Below are 17388 nucleotides of genomic sequence, written 5' to 3'. Positions count from 1 at the left end.
CTATGATCACTAACGACTTAACCTGTCTTAAGCAAGTGTTGCTACATGAAAAAATATTTAATGTATTAGTTGAGGATAACATGGGGTATCGATGACGTGAAAACGATATTTTTGGCTGGATGGATAATCGAAAAAAGTTATATGGATACCTGAAGCGTTTCGATGGAGATGAAAAAAATTAGGGGTGTCGTCTCAAGCCTGACGTCACAATACTTCCTTTCATGTCTATTATGTTACATTTTCGCGCATATGAGCTTTTGGGGGAGCAACAAAAAAACGGCGTAAACCGATCATCGTATACAAAAAAACTTAAGAACCAGTCGAAATAGAACCAAAATAATCATACTTATATGCTATATAAAAGCCTGAATAAAAACCATTCGGTTACTTATATTTAATTTTATCAACCTACTTTCACATAGACATAATCGCTGTCAATCAATCAGCTAATGCAAGACCTTGTTTTTTTAGAATATTTTTTTCAACGCACACGTAATAGCTCGTATCTCCTGCGTTTTATAAATGACCTTACCTGCCAGTCGCAAAACTCACATTTATTTGGCAATGAAACTTGTTAAACAGGCGCTTTAATTCATCTGGTGATACGTAATAAGCTTTGGGGGAAAATTACTTAAATATCCGAAGTATTATATCAACTATAAATGAATTCATACGAAATAAATTGAGAATAAGAAAAAAACAGATAACGTTTTTGCTCATGAAGTGTGAGATACAATGAAAGATCAATTAGCGAGTAGATAATCCCCTCGTTGACCGACCCCAATAGTCAGCTTATATCCGGTCTCGAAGATACACCGAAGATACACATTTACGAAATCTTCTATTCGGCAGTTACTTTGATGTTCACGTGAAGAAAGCCAGATTAACAATAAATTTTCACGTCTATTATTATACAATTATTTTCAAACTGACGCCACGTCTTCTTTGTTGTTCACAACCTTTTAAGTACATAATGGAAACTGAGTAATAAGAACAAAGCAATCATTGTATATTAAATAAGTTTCACAACATTTTAAGCGCAGTGAGAAAATAAATATATATAAATCTGATTTCAAATGTACTTTAGTAATATAAGATATTTAAGTGTATCGCCATCAAATAGTACGTATTTTGTACTAGAATGTATATTTTAAAAAAACCTTTACTACACTAAAAGTATGTAATAGAACTGATTAGTATATAGAAATATATATATATCCTTATTCATTACATTAGCAATTTTGATTTTGTTCAATCTTAAACATGCAATATTTTAGTGAAATTTTACCCAAATAATCTTCCGGACATAAATATAATAACAATAAAACATTATATGCTCAATTGCTAAGCGACAATAATTTTCATTTATTCGTGCGTTGTTCGATTTGACTGAATATAACATAATCGGATTGCAAATTAATTAGGTATGTTATAACTATGAAAATTAAATATATACATAATATGTGTAAGAATTATAGAATACATTGATTTAACTAGATACCAATCATAAAACAATCTTCGTAATGCAATCTTCAAATTTTGAATTCCCGTCGACGGGCTCCGAGGCCGAAAAGTGAGTTTTTCCTTTTACAATACATAAAAAATATCATTGCTTCTGATTTAATGCACATATTCGTTAGATTTGGCGAATTGCAAATAAACCAGGTACGTTTGAAACGTGAACGTGTAATATATTCTTAGTATGTATGAGGATTGAAAGTTAATGTGATTGCATATCGGAAATAATGGATAGCCAAAATATCTAAGAGTGGGTTATTTTTAATTCTGATGTGGCAAAATATGTATACGTCATGGTTCTTAATCAATTTTTGTTCTGTGTTATTATTCCTCTAAAAGCCAAATTAACGATATTCAGTTACACCAAACCTATGTAGTAGGCTCTTTATAAAAAGATAATACTATTAAAAAAATATGGAAAAAAGGTTTCACAAATACAAATATTATCCATTTTTATTTTTCACAATATTCTTACAAGGTATACTGAAATATAATTCATTTTTGAATCGCATTGACTAGTGTACCTAAAAAATATACTTCTTGATAGAGAATATTTGAATCCAAAATTTTGCAACAACTTTTTATTTTTTTCAATAAAGGTGTATAAGCTCATTATTAGAGAATTTTCAATACCAGATATGTACGACCTAGCTCGATTAGAAAAATTATTTAAATATTCATCCGTGAGATTAGAAATATTTAGGTAGACCTAATCTGTAATGATCTCTTAGACACGATACCAATTTAAAAACATCAAAGTCCGCATAGAATTTTAACCAAAGTTTTTCAGTTTAAAAGTCAGAAATTTATACCACTCGTCTATCGTGCTCGATTTTTTGTACGTGTCACGACAAAAACTCTACAGACTTTTTGCTAAACGACAACATATCCAGCCGATTAGAGTTCTTTTTTTATTATTAACAGTATAATATGATTACGGAAGAGAAAAATGTGTATGCAACGTTATTGATACATTAAAAATAAAAATAATGAAATATTTTAAAGTTTTAAGATCGGATTGTTAAATATATTTTTTTGCCACCTTTGTATTTATAGATTTCTTGAACGCTCTTTCTAAAAAAAAATGTTTAAGGCGGTATTTAATCTATTATTGTATATAATTCCGTGAAGCTATTATCGTGGAAATGTTATTGTGTGCCACTTAATTACCTGCGCTTATTAGACAATTACCCAATAAACACGGCTATCTGACTTTTTGACCTTTTCTCGGATAGTATGTTTTCAGGCACTTGCAGTTATTGAAAGCATTGTAATCTAGCTATTATTTTATATAATTTAATTAAATTGCTTCTGTATTTTTTACAATACATGTGCATGGTGCTTAAAATAAAAATAAATAAATGCAATAAATAACGTGCAATAGATTTTAAATTGAAATGGTAATGCATATTATCAATAATCTAAAACGACAAAACTAAAGCCACATGAGAAACTATCTATAATACAAATATAACGTAGATGAAGCGACGTGTGAATATTACGGATCTCACGGCTGCAAACTATTAATATGATATAATCTTGTACGATATAGCTATAAACTATTGAAAGGTACGACCCTCAACAACTATGTTGTTTGAATGTAGCACACCAGAAATTCAGAACTATAATTGATACAAAATACAAACATTTGAGGATTGTAGCACCCGACTATAATTAAACCGTAATAATATATGTGCACATTGCCATAATTTAAGATATTTATTATTGATTTTCACACCAAATATTCAAACAATTTTTTTTTTATATAAATATACAATTCAGATTTTGTTTCTTCTACACAATACACAATTCCTCACAAGTAATTTCAAAACCAGATAAAAAAATTGGGTCGATAAATGTAGTGAATGCCAAGTATTAAAATATACTCCTACAATGAAAACGTATTGTATGCTTATCTTTTATTGGATAGAATAAAAAAATCAATAATAATTTTATATGATTTTCGACATAAAATATATACATTTATATACTTATATATAAATTTAGATTAATATTTTTTTTACATATCAAAACATTCACATCGTCATCTTAACATTTTTTAATATTATTCTTAGCAAAATTTATATCAATACATATTAATCACATCCGATTAATACGATTTAATATTTGGTAAAATGACTAACAATTTCAATTAAATTTTAATGCTATATTATATTATTAACCCTTTGCGATCGTAAGTCGACTATGTGTCGACATCGTATTTCAAGCGTTGCACTGGAACGTCGACAATATGTCGACAAAACTTTGAATGCATTTATTGGCTATGTATTCAAGCAAATTTTGAAAATTTAAATTTATTAATATTAAAAAGACTTCTGTTAAACACATTTCAGTAATATTGAATTTTTAACTTATGCAAAACCCTAATTTTAAATTTACAAGTGTAAGTTTATTGTAAAATTTTTCATCGGAACATGGTCAAAGCGCGCGGTGTTAGGAAGGCATCGCGCTAGACTGACAGACTTAGGTTGTCAATTATTGCTCAAAAAGTGATTTTTTCCTTCAAAGGGCATCTATATTTTTATGATATGTAATGAAACGGGATCATATGATCTAATTGTGCATAATTATTACTTTATATTGTGTGTCTTTTATGAAATAAAAATAAAATTTGTAAGACGGAAAAAAGAGCGAGATGCCGTTATGCAAGCAGAGCTCGCTTACTCGCTCGCACTAATAAAACGAGCGATTGACAACTATCGACCTGGGTACTCAACTCAAATGATAATATTGGTCTCGACACATTTAATTAGTTTTCAAGCTAGTAAATTAATTAATTATATAAAACAGAATTAGTAATTTGTGTTTTAATTATTTATAAATACATACATTGATTTTATTTTAAAAATTATCCATATAATTACGAATGACGATATAATAATGGATTTTTAAGGACGTGACGATGAATTTGATATTAACCGTTATATTATTACTGTGACAGTAATAGTATGCGTTTATGCTAAGACTATTTATACCAATTTTAAATATTGTACAAGTATTTTAAGTTTCAAGTATTAGGATAATCTTTTAATGTAATATTTTTTTATGATCAATTTATCAATTTATTCGCTCTAGGTGTAAGAACGCCTGCCAATCCAAAACAGATCCCCAAAAAAAAAACAATGTAATATTTATCATTTCTGCCTCAAATGGGCAAATACATACAAAAAACTTGTAGAATATTTGTCTAAATAGAAAATTTGATCATTTTCACGAAATATAATAAAACTTTACCGGCCCCACCCAATATTTTTTATGTACAAAAAAATTGGGTGGGGCTTGGTTCCGATTGCATTTAGATTATCACCACAGCTGATATTTTTGAGCGCCATTTCGAAATTTGTTAATATGTGGGGGCACCTATTCATGCCATATTTTTAAAAATATTATGGTTCAAATAATTCTAGTGATTTACAGCCTTAAATTATACTACAATAAAAAGCCATTTTATTAGGCTCAAATGTTTACGGCACCTTTAAATGTCTAATGAGTACTGGCGATTTTCTTGATGACACCCATAGAAGTCATTCGCGGTGAAAGGGTTAAAAGTCTTGTAAGACATATTTTTCAGTGAGTTTTAGGATTGTATTGTACTTATATAAATTTATCCATATTTAACACTCTACTGGTGGATGACTCAAATATGCGTCATTGAAAAACTATTGTTAAAAGCCGTTTATGAACAATATAATCAACACTTACACATTTAATTGGATAAGATTTAAAACACAGTTTGTAAATTAGTGATATCTATTATATATTGCTAACTATAATTACAGCTTACAATCAATAGATGTCACTTAGCAGCTAGGGCCTAATTTTAATAATAGCGCATTCCTATTATTAAAATGTTTAGTTTGCTGCGGGGACCTGAACCGATAGCCTCTTGAATATCAGTTCAACGCCTTAAGGACTGCGACATTCCGGTTATACAAGACAATCTAAATATAAGTTGTAAAATCGCCATGACGCACTTTGAAAGTCTCTCTTTAAAACATATGACTGAAGAATATAGACAAGGTTATTTTACTCGTCTAATACCATAGACCAGGGGTCGGCAAACCTTTTTTGTGAAGAACCAGATTGTAAATATTGTAAGCTCAGCGGGCCAGGAAGCAAAATTCAAATGAGCTTTATCATTTCTCTCAAAAATTCAAATGTGGTGTAAATTTTAAATATAAGCACTGTTTTTCTTTTTAGCTCAAAGTTCAATCTGTTAAGAAATCTTATGATATCTGCAGCAAAGGCTAATTTTCAAATCTATTTAATATCAGATGTTACACATTTTATTCGAAATTCACTTTAAAATGTACTTTGTTAAAGTTTTTCAACTTTATTAATAATATTTTCATTTGTAGTTGTTCCATGCAAACAATTCATCAAAACTAATTTTTCAGTCACTTAAACATAGCATTGACTGCTTGAATAAATAATTTAGTGCAAACCACTAACTTACTTAGTAACTTACTGTTTGCAGAAGTCTTTAAAAATGGATAAATACTGCTACTATTTATACATAACCCTTTACTTATACAAAATATTAACTATTTGGCAAAGGCTACATGTAATATTTTGACTTAAAGAGCCATGCGAAAGCCTGAATTTAGCAATGGTGTTAAGAGTCGAAAATAATTTAAATTCACCGAATTGAGTTAAAAAACTGCTATTTAGTTGTCTATTGATGTTACACACAATGTGCTTATCTTTTAGCAACTGTTCTCGCCGAAAAACTGGTAGATGAACAAATCTATTGCAAAAGGCGTTACGTGGGCACTGAAGATGCTGTCAAATTTAAACTGCATAACGTCACAGTGAAATCCAAAGCAATAGGAGCACCTTATAAGGTGATACCTAGCTAGCTTAACTCGACGGTTGGCCGCTCTATTATAGCACATACTTTGATTTTTTTAAATGTCAAATCTAACAATTACTTGCAGGCCGGATTAAAATAAGCAGAGGGCTGGATTTGGCCGTAATCTGACCTCTGCCATAGACAGTGAATATATTAAAAAAATATCTAATTTAATTTGGCCTTCTTTTTTCGTATTTTAAATATTCCTATCCTAAGTGCACGTAAACGCAGGACAAATACCCCTTGGACATATATCCCCATCAAAACTCCCCTGGACATTAACCCCCCCGTTCAAATAATCCCCTGTGCAAATAATTAGTATTGATACTGATTATTCGTATTAAACATTATATTATTAAAATAATCACCATTTATTATAAATAATAACAACTTATATAAAATACTTATCTTTATACGTGGCGGGGGTTAATTGTCAGGGGGGTTATTTGCATGGTGGGTTAATTGTCAGGGGGTTATTTGCACGAGGGGTTAATGTCCAGGGGGGTTTTGACGGGGGATTATTGTCCAAGAAATATATTTCCAGGCGGTTAGTGTCCTAGAAGCATATTTACTAATCTACATTCTCCTTTATATATGGACCTTCGCTTTACTTTATTCGGAATGTCATTATCGGCAACTTAGCGTCAAAAGTGTTAAATTTTATTTTAAAAATCATTGGTTAAATCGTCAAAATGTATCCTTTTGCTTAAAACATATGTACTGATGTGCATATTGTTTGTGTTTTATTTATTGTAAGGTGCATAACAATTTTTCGTATTATCTATGTCTTACAAAATGTATTATATGTTATTATATGTTTTATTTAACTAACAGTTTATTTTTTTATTTTTTATAATACGTTTATTGTAATCTGATTTTCTATAATGTCTAAAACATGTTAATGGGAATATATTACCTATTTACCAAGAAAAAACAACAATTAAAAAAACTAAAAACTAAGGTTTTACTAAGAAAAAAAACAACAAGTAAAAAACTTGTGCTCTATGTAATTTTAATTTTGATTAAATTATATTGTAATCATTATTTTTTGTATGAACACAAATTGTTGATCGATGTTATGAGCGCTAAACGCTATATAACGAGCGCTAAACGCTATAGAACGAGCGCGATGCGCAAGATAATAAACGATAGGTGCAAAAAAATACAAGCAGTCCAATATTTTAATTATTCAGAATTCATATGACATCTAGCTATTTACAAATTTCTTAATGGGAATAAACCCCTGCCGCTACATCACTCAGCTGTTTTTTTAAATAATTCATTTATTTGTTTTACCGCGCATTTGATTGCGATGGACGAAAAATCATCTAAAAACATCATTACATTTACCTTCCTATACTATGTATACCTAATACTATGTCATTTATTTTTTGTGAATAGTAAGTACAATTCTTTGTGAACACATTTCAATAAATTATTCTCTTCTAAATGTAATGGTTAACGTTTTACAAATTATTTTAAAAAGTACAATAAAAAAAAATATTTTCCGATTAAAGTATTTAAATTATAATATATTTTAAATATTTAATTAATTTTTTTTAACTAAAATACTGACTAGCTATCAATCTTTCGCTGTGTTAATTTTAATTTGTAAAAAGATTAATCAAAACATGTTTTATTTCATTTTTACTTCCAAAAATTGAACTTAAAAAAAATCTTGAAATTAAATACGAGCTGGCACTACCCCAACCAAAAAAAAAATACGAGTGCAAAGAGTTAAAGAATCAACATTTTATTTTATAATAATCCATACTTATTTAATCAATTATTTATAATGGACTGAGGATTAATCTCTACAACCATGTTTTCACTAAAACCAATGACTTTATTTGACGTACTTATATAATACATTAATTTGGAATATATTAAAAACGAAACGGTGCGAAACGAAATTAATGTATCGTTATTAATCTACGGTATATGCATTTGGAATTAAAATTATGATATATAATTGCTACCTTAATATTATCTAGAAATATGTATTTTTTAAATTTAAGTTAGTAGACTATATTATATTATTTTCAAAAAAATCGCAAAATTTGTCAATATCAAAGGATTTACAAAATCACCTAAATTATAAAACATTAAGTAATATACGATTAATTTTACAAAAAAAATATTTAGAGATGTAGCCCTAGGGGTGGTTGACCTCGCGGCCAATGAGACTCTTGTGTGAATCTAGATGAACTTTTTATTAAGTGATATTTACATGTGACAAATAGACGATTAGGGTGTGACGTTTCTCGCGATGAACGTGAAGGTGGCGCAGGTGGTGATGGTCGTAGATGATGCTCTGGGCTCTTTTGGCTGCGTGCGACGAGTGTCAAGTGTGACTCTTTGAACGGCTGGTAGTTCGGGAGTTCCAGGAATGATTTTCTGGTCTGTAGGTGATTCTCTGAATGGCTGCTGGTAGATCGTCTGAGTCGCTGCTCGTCTCTGCCCGTTTATTGCCTCAGGCCGTCTGCCCTCTCCTCATCGGAGTCCGGGCTTATATTCTATAGATTCTCTTAGCGACTCGTGCTGTGTGGTCAAAAGAAATCCCTCTTGTGCCATGATATTTGTCTCATTGTTAATGAATGACCGTTTTTGGTCACGGTCATTAACAATGAGACAATTGCCTTTTTTTGTATGTGGACCTATTTGTGTGGTCGCCTGAACATGCAATATTATTTACAAACAATATTCTTTCACAATAGATTTTACACTAATAATACAGTAAAGATTAAAATATTTTAATCTCTTATATAAAATTTAAATATAAATCTTAATCTAAATCTTAATAAATTAAATTAAGTCTAGTAACTCCATCAAGCAAAACCGAAATAAAAATACGCCTGTTTTGATTTGAAGAATATGCCTAACTGAAAGATTAAGTTTGAAAAATATGTCGACTTTCGGTTCCCGTTATTCCCACAGCTAGAACAACAATGTTTATGAATTGTTAATGGGAAGAACCATTAGTGTAGTTACATTGAATGGATAACAGCTAGCATTGCATGAACATAAACATCCCAACTTACATGTATTCGATTATGAATCTACTTTAACTTGTAAAAATAATTTAAAAATATTCGTATAAATTCTATTTTTAATAGAAATTAGATGAATTTTCTGATTTTGAACCACAGGTTTCCGGAAACTAATATAAACCACTAAATATATCTAAAGTTACTTAAATTTGAGTTTAAAGATATGGTTAACTATTATATTTTTTCTGTATATCATCGTATGTATCGGTATCTGGAAAGTTCATTGACAGCAATTCACCGATTGGTATATTTGTTGAATGGAAAATATGTTTTTTCCTGCTAATACATATAATTTCCTATTAATATTTGTGTAACTTGTGGTCCAATTTCAATGAAATTTAAAATGAAGCATTAAAATAAATATTTAATCATCGACAGTTTTTCGCCAGCCAGTTCATCGCCGGCCGATTAATTATTTTTATCATTACCATAACTCTTTTTTCCATTGTTTTTTTAATTCATAATTATGAAAGCTATTTATCTTTTTATTATTTAAGCAAATTTAATTTATCGAATTGTCTGGTAAAACCTAAGCTTTATTTTTTTCTTATTGTAATGCAACGTAAAATAATTGTATACAATATTTAAATAAACAATAATGTGGAACCATATTCAAATAGCTATATATACAGAAACTTGTATAAATAGCTATTTGAATAGAATAAAAGGTTTTTATAAATTTGTGAATACGTTAATATAGTAATAAAATAATAATAACGTTAAATTACAAAATAACACATGTGTATATAACTGATATACAAAACAACTACATACATAATACGTGAACATATTATACACATTAAATTAAAATCGATTATATTTTAATCAATAATTCTGTAAACTAGTCTTTTCTTTAGTTTTAAATCCTATAGGCAAAATTTATAGTTCAACAAGTATAATTCTTTTATTAAATATGTTTCAAAAATACATATATTTTATGTCAACTATCTTAAATTATAAAATTTACCTAGACAATAAAAAACGAGAATAGCTTACAAAATTGAATAGCAAAAAAAATAAGAATATGATAAAATGAAATGGCTGGTGAAGAAACAGTGGCGATGAAGCGTACTAGATCATTATTTTATCGCTTGATTTTAAATTTCATTGAAGTTAGATCAATAGTTACATAAATATTAAAATTTTTGTGTATTCGACGGATAAAATGACGATTAAATTAAATACGTTAACTGGCGCTTAATGGTTTTTATTAAATAAATTATCGACAATCAATTATATAATCGGTGAACTTTCCGTTTGACGAATTGCGGGTCCGGGAATTTTCCATTCGGCAAATTTATCGGTCGGTGACCTTTCCTAGAACCGTATTTATTGATTCTAGAGATGAGTAAGTTAACATAATCTAACGTTTCATTATGATTATGACAGTGTTTTTTAATTGTTAATATTAGTTTTAATAAAAAGATTAGTTATATATTATTTCTAATAAAAAAAAGCTTTGAAAAAATGTTTTAACAATGTTCTACAACAGACAAGCGTATATTAATTACCTCTCATATATAAATATAATATTAGGATTATTTGCGTATCGTAAATTTCTTAGTAAATTTAATCACAGGTGAATACTTGAGTATTTGACGTAAATATAATGATATTTAGAGGATAATCCGAGTTAATTAAAATCTTAATAACATTAGTGTATAATCTGAAAACGAAAGAAACATGCAAACTGTATATTTGTTAATATTTATTGTAATAATAATTTGCACTGTTTCATATTACTGTCGAAGAAAGTTTTATAAAATTTGTTTTTAAGACTTATTATTAATAAAGATCAGTTAATTGAAATAATTATTTTTTTCAGCTCCTGAAGTGCAACAGCTATCACAGTACACTGTCTTGTCTGACATGTACTCATTAGGAATGACTATTTGTGCCGTTTTTAATAACGGACGTCCACTCATTCAAGCGAATAATTCATCATCAAACTTCTTGAAACAGATGGAATTAGTAAGTATTTTACATAATTGCAAAATATGACATACCCACATACAAAACATTTTTTAAATAGATCCTATATTTATTTTTTAATACAGTCCCAGAAAAAAATTCTAGATTTTAATTTGTATACAGGCGAAGTAGGTGCTTGTTTATATATGTTGGCACTCAGCGCGCACCGTCGTGTGTTTAAATCCCATTTGGTTCCTTGTGATTTTTTTTAAATATCTTTCGTGTCACTTATTATGCATTAGGCTTTTAAAAACCGTCATATTTATGATTATATAAGACCTACAGACTCTTTAGGGTAGGCTCTCTTATGGCCTAGTCTCCATGGTGCAAAGTCTTTAAGGGTACCGATAAGTTACCTACGAAGTTTTATAGCTATGGGAAGGATTGACCAACCAAGGGCGTATCTTTAATGGCAAATTGTTGATCATTTAGTATTATGAATCTTCCTGATTTAGAGTTGTCTCTCAATCCCCTTATTAAATTTCTAAAACTGAAGTACGTCTTCATAAACTCGAACAAAAACGAAATGAAATACCGCAAATGCGTATCTTTAATTCTGGCCCCTCACAGTTTTTTTTTTTATTGGGAGAAATAAGAAACGTATGATAAAAATATAAGGACTAATCAAGCCGGCGACAAAATAGTTTCAATCGATACGTTCTATGATAATAAAAATATATTTACAAAGTATGTATTTAAATAATAAACATATTTTTCTTGCAGATTTCCGATCAAGTGCATTTGCTTCTTCCAAGGATACCACCTCCACTTCAAGATGCCGTGCTCCGTTTGATGTCAAGAGATTGTGGAGTACGACCGACATCTCAACTGCTTCCGCTCATTAAATACTTCAAGTAATACATCTTGCTTCTATAAAATATTTATTTAACTCTTTATTATTGTTTTCTTAAAAAAAAACAACAAAACATACAATTATATCTATAAAATTATTTCACATACAAGGATTAAAATTTAAAATAAAATGTAAATTCGATTGATACTCTAAATAACTGTTTTAATCTGGATTTGTGTATAATTATGTATACAAAAAATATCTAAGTCAGCTGTTCCATATGAATTTGAATTTTTAGGGGTTGAAATCGCCAATTCTACAATACATGAGATAGCCACTGTTTAACATAGTTATGCAAAGAACCCACTTTTCGTCTACAGTGATCTTTGTAATTATTATTCTTTATGCAAAACAGTATTGATCTTCGTTGTTTTGTAGGGATCGAACAATTCATTTGGAACCCAAACACCTTTTTTTTAGCTCTTGCCAATATTTTTTAAAAGTCCTTGGGTAGTTGACTACGAAATACCGACCTTGTTAGATAATTTTTCGATGTTTGTTGTATACACTTTAATTTAAGTTCTTATGACTGTTTTATCTACCAAGTTCTGTGGTCCAATTGACAGCTCACCCAATAAATCAAAACACCAGATTTAATATTTTACACAATCTCTGGTATTGTCTGACATCCTAAATATCACCACAAATTTCACAAATATTTTTTATAGCAGCTGTTGCATTTTTTTCATATAAAATTCATACGATGTTCAGCCCTCTAAAAATGTTTTCGAACGACAAATTTCTACCATTATTCGCTATAAGGTAGAAGTGTAGTTTTTGTCATTAAACAATTATTAACTGAGTACACGACACAAAAATTTACAAATTAGTGTAGACTACTTCAAAATTCGAAGTTAACTATTTAAACATATATATATATGTTAAAAAAACGACATTACTTCTATATCATATTTTGACTGCGCACTTAGTAATTAGCGATAGAATTAGATGCTTATTTTATTTCATATTTTCCATGTGTTACAGAAAATATAATATATAAGAAGATTAATATATGTCATTTTACAACTCAAATTCTAAAAATGCGATTATCAATGATTTTTTATTATATCATAACATCATAAAGTAGAATAACTGTAAATTATACATTTTTCTTATATTTAATTCAAAGCTTAAATACTTTACATTTGGTTTGTGAGACCTTGTATAATGGCTTTCTGATTGAGGAAAACTCTCAGTGTGCTCCATCGCGCGTTTTACTTTTTCCATTGTACCACGAAAACCTTCTCCATATTAGGAGTACGGTCCACATGTGTCTTAAGAAAATCTTTTGCATACTAAAATTTTTGCTTTTTTGATATCTAAATAATATTTTAAACTGCAAGTCCTTTGCATTTCCCTGTAATTTATCGGTCGCATTATTTTCTTAGCACACTTCTGTATAAAACCACTTAGAAGTAAAGTATTGTAGTCTGTAAGACTCCAAAATCTTTCAAAATTTTTTTCCGTCTGCTTGGAAATAATTCGATTCATGAATTTTTTTTTCAGTAACAACTTTTAATGTTTGGGTAGAATATTTTTGCCACTATTTCGTTTAGCTTTCCATATTTTTTTAATGTACGTATCGTTGATCTCTTTGTTGAAAAAAAGTCTGCACTAGTCAACATAAGTGGAATATTTATACAAAACGACAATCCCCTTGGCGAAATTAACTCTTGATAAAATCAAGGAATTTGGTCTTAACCACCGCATACTGTTGACCTTGCTCCTTCTAACTACGATTTATTTTATTTGATGCAAACCTGTCTTGGCAAAAAATACTTAAGAGTAAGAGAAAGTTAAATCTTTAAAAGTAAATTATATTTCTGCACATTAAAAATAAAAATAAAAAACATTTAAATAAGTTCAACATTCATTTGGAATATTTCTTAGAAAAACATATATTTACAGGTTTTCTTCTTATTTATTATTTAAAAATATATAATTTAATATTATAAATTGTATTTTATGATGTATAATTATATACAAAATAAATAAAGCGCTCTATTTGTATTAAATTATTATTATTTATAAACATTATACGAAAATAAATAATATAGTAGTAAAATTTGATCGAATTGAAGATTGAACACACTACACATTTGGCCAGAACTAAATGAATATATAAATAAAAAAAGGTGTTTATTATTATTATTTATATACAAATATATTTTCATAATATTATATACAAAATGAAGAATTCCTTAACGTGATATAGAAGGCCTTGGGCAAGTTTGATATTTATACCTTGGGCGAGTTTGATATTTAACGACACTTATATATTATAAAGCACACAACACAAACAATAGAATTGTAACGTTTAAAGAAAAATATAATATTATATAAAAAAAAAATACACGTGCAAAAAGAGAGTTGTTAAAATATCCATTTTATGTTAGAAGGAATCTTTTAAAGATAATAATAAAGGGGATAAGCAAAAAAACGTTAAGTTAAAGTGTGGTTTCAAATTTTGCCTATTTTAATAAAATGTGTATATACATATATAATATATACACATCTGTCGCTTTGTAGATCTTTTTCGGCCTTACGTTTTAATTCTTGTCTTTTACGAACCCAGTTTCATTATATTTTGCTTTATTATATCACTGAGGTTCTTGTTATTTTTAACTTTTCTTGTTTTTTTACACAATATTTTTTATTATATATGTAACATAAAACAAATTAATTAAAAAAAAAATATTTTGATTTATGATTCAGCAGGTATATACATATGTATATATGTATATAATAATACTAGGTGAACCCAAATTAAAAACGTTTTTTTTAATTAAAGTTTTAACAGTGGGCCTTGCTTTGGTCGTAAATGCCGTATGTATTTTATTATATCTGTGTTAGTTCACGTTTAAGCTCCATGTTCTGAATAAAAAAACTAAGCCTTAAAATTTGAAAAGGCAGGATTTTTACCAAATAAATATTACACAAAATAGCGTATTATATCAATTTATTTTAGAAAAAACAGCCAACTACGAGCACTTAAAACATTTGTAAAAGCATAAGTGATTCGTTAAATATCCGTGAATATCAAAAATGGACTTTACGTACTAAGCAATTAGCTATATATTATTCTCCGACAATCCGACGTGTATTACATCAGTGGTCGCAAAAAATATGTAAACACTTAATGTGCTTATTAATTTCTGATATATTCAGTCTATACGAATGCAATAAAATTATGTTAGCCATCTTAGCTTCACTTAATTCGCTTTTTTTTTTAAATATTAAAAAAAATATAGCGACAAATAAAAGCCAATATCACGCAACTGAACATAACGGTCACTTAAATGAGGCTGAACAATTATACTTGAAATCCCTTTTTAAAATGTGTGTGTGTAAATAAACGATTTTAATTTATATTCATATAATTTCATTAATTAAAATGTGCCCACAGTGAGACAACCGTTCAAGCCATACAAGCCCTAGATGTGCTGCTTATGAAGGAACCAAACCAAAAATCGATGTTCTACCGTACGACCATGATGGAGGTTTTTCCTTTCGTTCCACGTGTAAGTATTTTATATTAAAAATTTATATGATGTGTTAAAGCATAAACGTTATTTTTGCATTAAATACATTTATGTTTATCCTTAAAAATATATGAAATCCTGCTTGAATAATGTATGTAAGTAATTACAATTCAAGGAAAAAAACACACATTTGAATTGGAACTATGACCTGAAATTAAATTTTTTATAATGCTGTTTTTTAATAAATATTCTTTTAACAGTATTAAAAAAGACCGACATATCATTAGTTAAGGATCTGAATCTATTAAAATGGGTTATGTTATGAATTATTAAAAATGTTTGTTGTATTGTTGCTTAAAAAAATCTATAGAACTTAAATATTAAATTTGAAATAAATGTCAATGGCTTATAAATTCGATTTTTGGCGTAGTTTTTACTTGAAGTATTTTTAAGTTGCCCAAGGGTGGTGTTTCAGGATGTTTACAAGGATGATTTCCGTGATAGCTATGAGGAGCTGAACAAAAATACGTGGAATGTAGCTTATATATTATTTTTTTAATGCGCAGCAAATTGTTTTTTTATTGGTGTATTTATTTTCTGTACAAGTAGAATCATAACGCATTTGATAAAACCTTTGGAATTAATCAAATATAAAAAATAATGTTTTCGGTGTTACTCCACACCAAGCAAACATATGGTAAAATTAGTCTAAAATCGTCTGTATTTAATAGCATAAAACTATTTTTTCAATGCATTTCAAGCTTTTAAATCGTGCTTATCAAATATTAGTTTCGAGTCCACATAAACACAATATATTCCTACTACTCAGCTTATCTAAAATGTCAGAAGCTTCTTTACGTTTTTTTTTACTACGCTAAGGTATATATAAAATATGTTTTTACAATACACTAACTATATATTATTAAAAATATTTATAATATTATAGTTATTATTAAAAAAATTGTAGTTATTATTAAAAAATTGTAGTTATTATTAAATTGTAGTTATTATTAAAAAATTGTAGTTATTATTAAATAATTGTAGTTATTATTAAAAAATTGTAGTTATTATTAAAAAATATTTATAATATTATAGTTATTATTAAAAAAATTGTCGAACCTCGGTTGCTCAGATAATTTAACTCGGTTATTTTCAAGTTATTTGAGCAATCGTAGACAGTTTGTAACGTATGGTGGCCGATTGTCAAAGGAATATTTTACCCCTTCGGGGGTTCCTCAAGGATCCAATCTGGGACCTCTGCTTTTTGTGTTATTTATTAATGACATAAATACTGCAATTAAACATTCAAGTTTTCTTCTGTACGCAGATGATTTAAAATTATATAAATGCATTCGATCTGTTGCGGACTCCTTCTCTCTACAAAGTGATTTAGACTATCTGTGGAGATGGGCTTCCGTTAACCGTCTGCCCTTTAGTGTCGGAAAGTGCCATACTGTGTCATTTTCTCGATCCCGTTCGCCATCAGCTTATTTCTACCATCTCGGTGGTAACATTTTGACTAGAGAAACTTCCATTAAAGATCTCGGAATCACTTTCGAGAGCAAATGGAGGTTCTCTCTACACATACACGACGTCTGTGATAAATCTTCCAAGATGCTCGGCTTTGTTATGAGGAATGCC

General features: G+C 28.7%; 1 protein-coding gene across 1 annotated transcript in view; it reads left to right on the top strand.

Annotated features, from left to right (window-relative positions):
- Positions 1-17388, top strand: part of bma (SCY1-like protein bma) — a 229393-nt gene that overhangs the window by 159456 nt on the left and 52549 nt on the right. Inside the window, exons 7-9 of the mRNA XM_088187622.1 lie at positions 11267-11412; positions 12136-12266; positions 15672-15786. Coding sequence (XP_088043748.1) covers positions 11267-11412; positions 12136-12266; positions 15672-15786 — 392 coding nt within the window. The remainder of the gene's footprint in view (positions 1-11266; positions 11413-12135; positions 12267-15671; positions 15787-17388) is intronic.

This window comes from Plectrocnemia conspersa, unplaced genomic scaffold (genome assembly GCF_051122295.1).
Source record: "Plectrocnemia conspersa isolate PC_06_02 unplaced genomic scaffold, ASM5112229v1 ptg000006l, whole genome shotgun sequence".
Lineage (NCBI taxonomy): Eukaryota > Metazoa > Arthropoda > Insecta > Trichoptera > Polycentropodidae > Plectrocnemia > Plectrocnemia conspersa.
The sequence above is the reverse complement of the archived record's forward strand: the minus strand, read 5'-3'. Positions and strand labels throughout refer to the sequence as shown.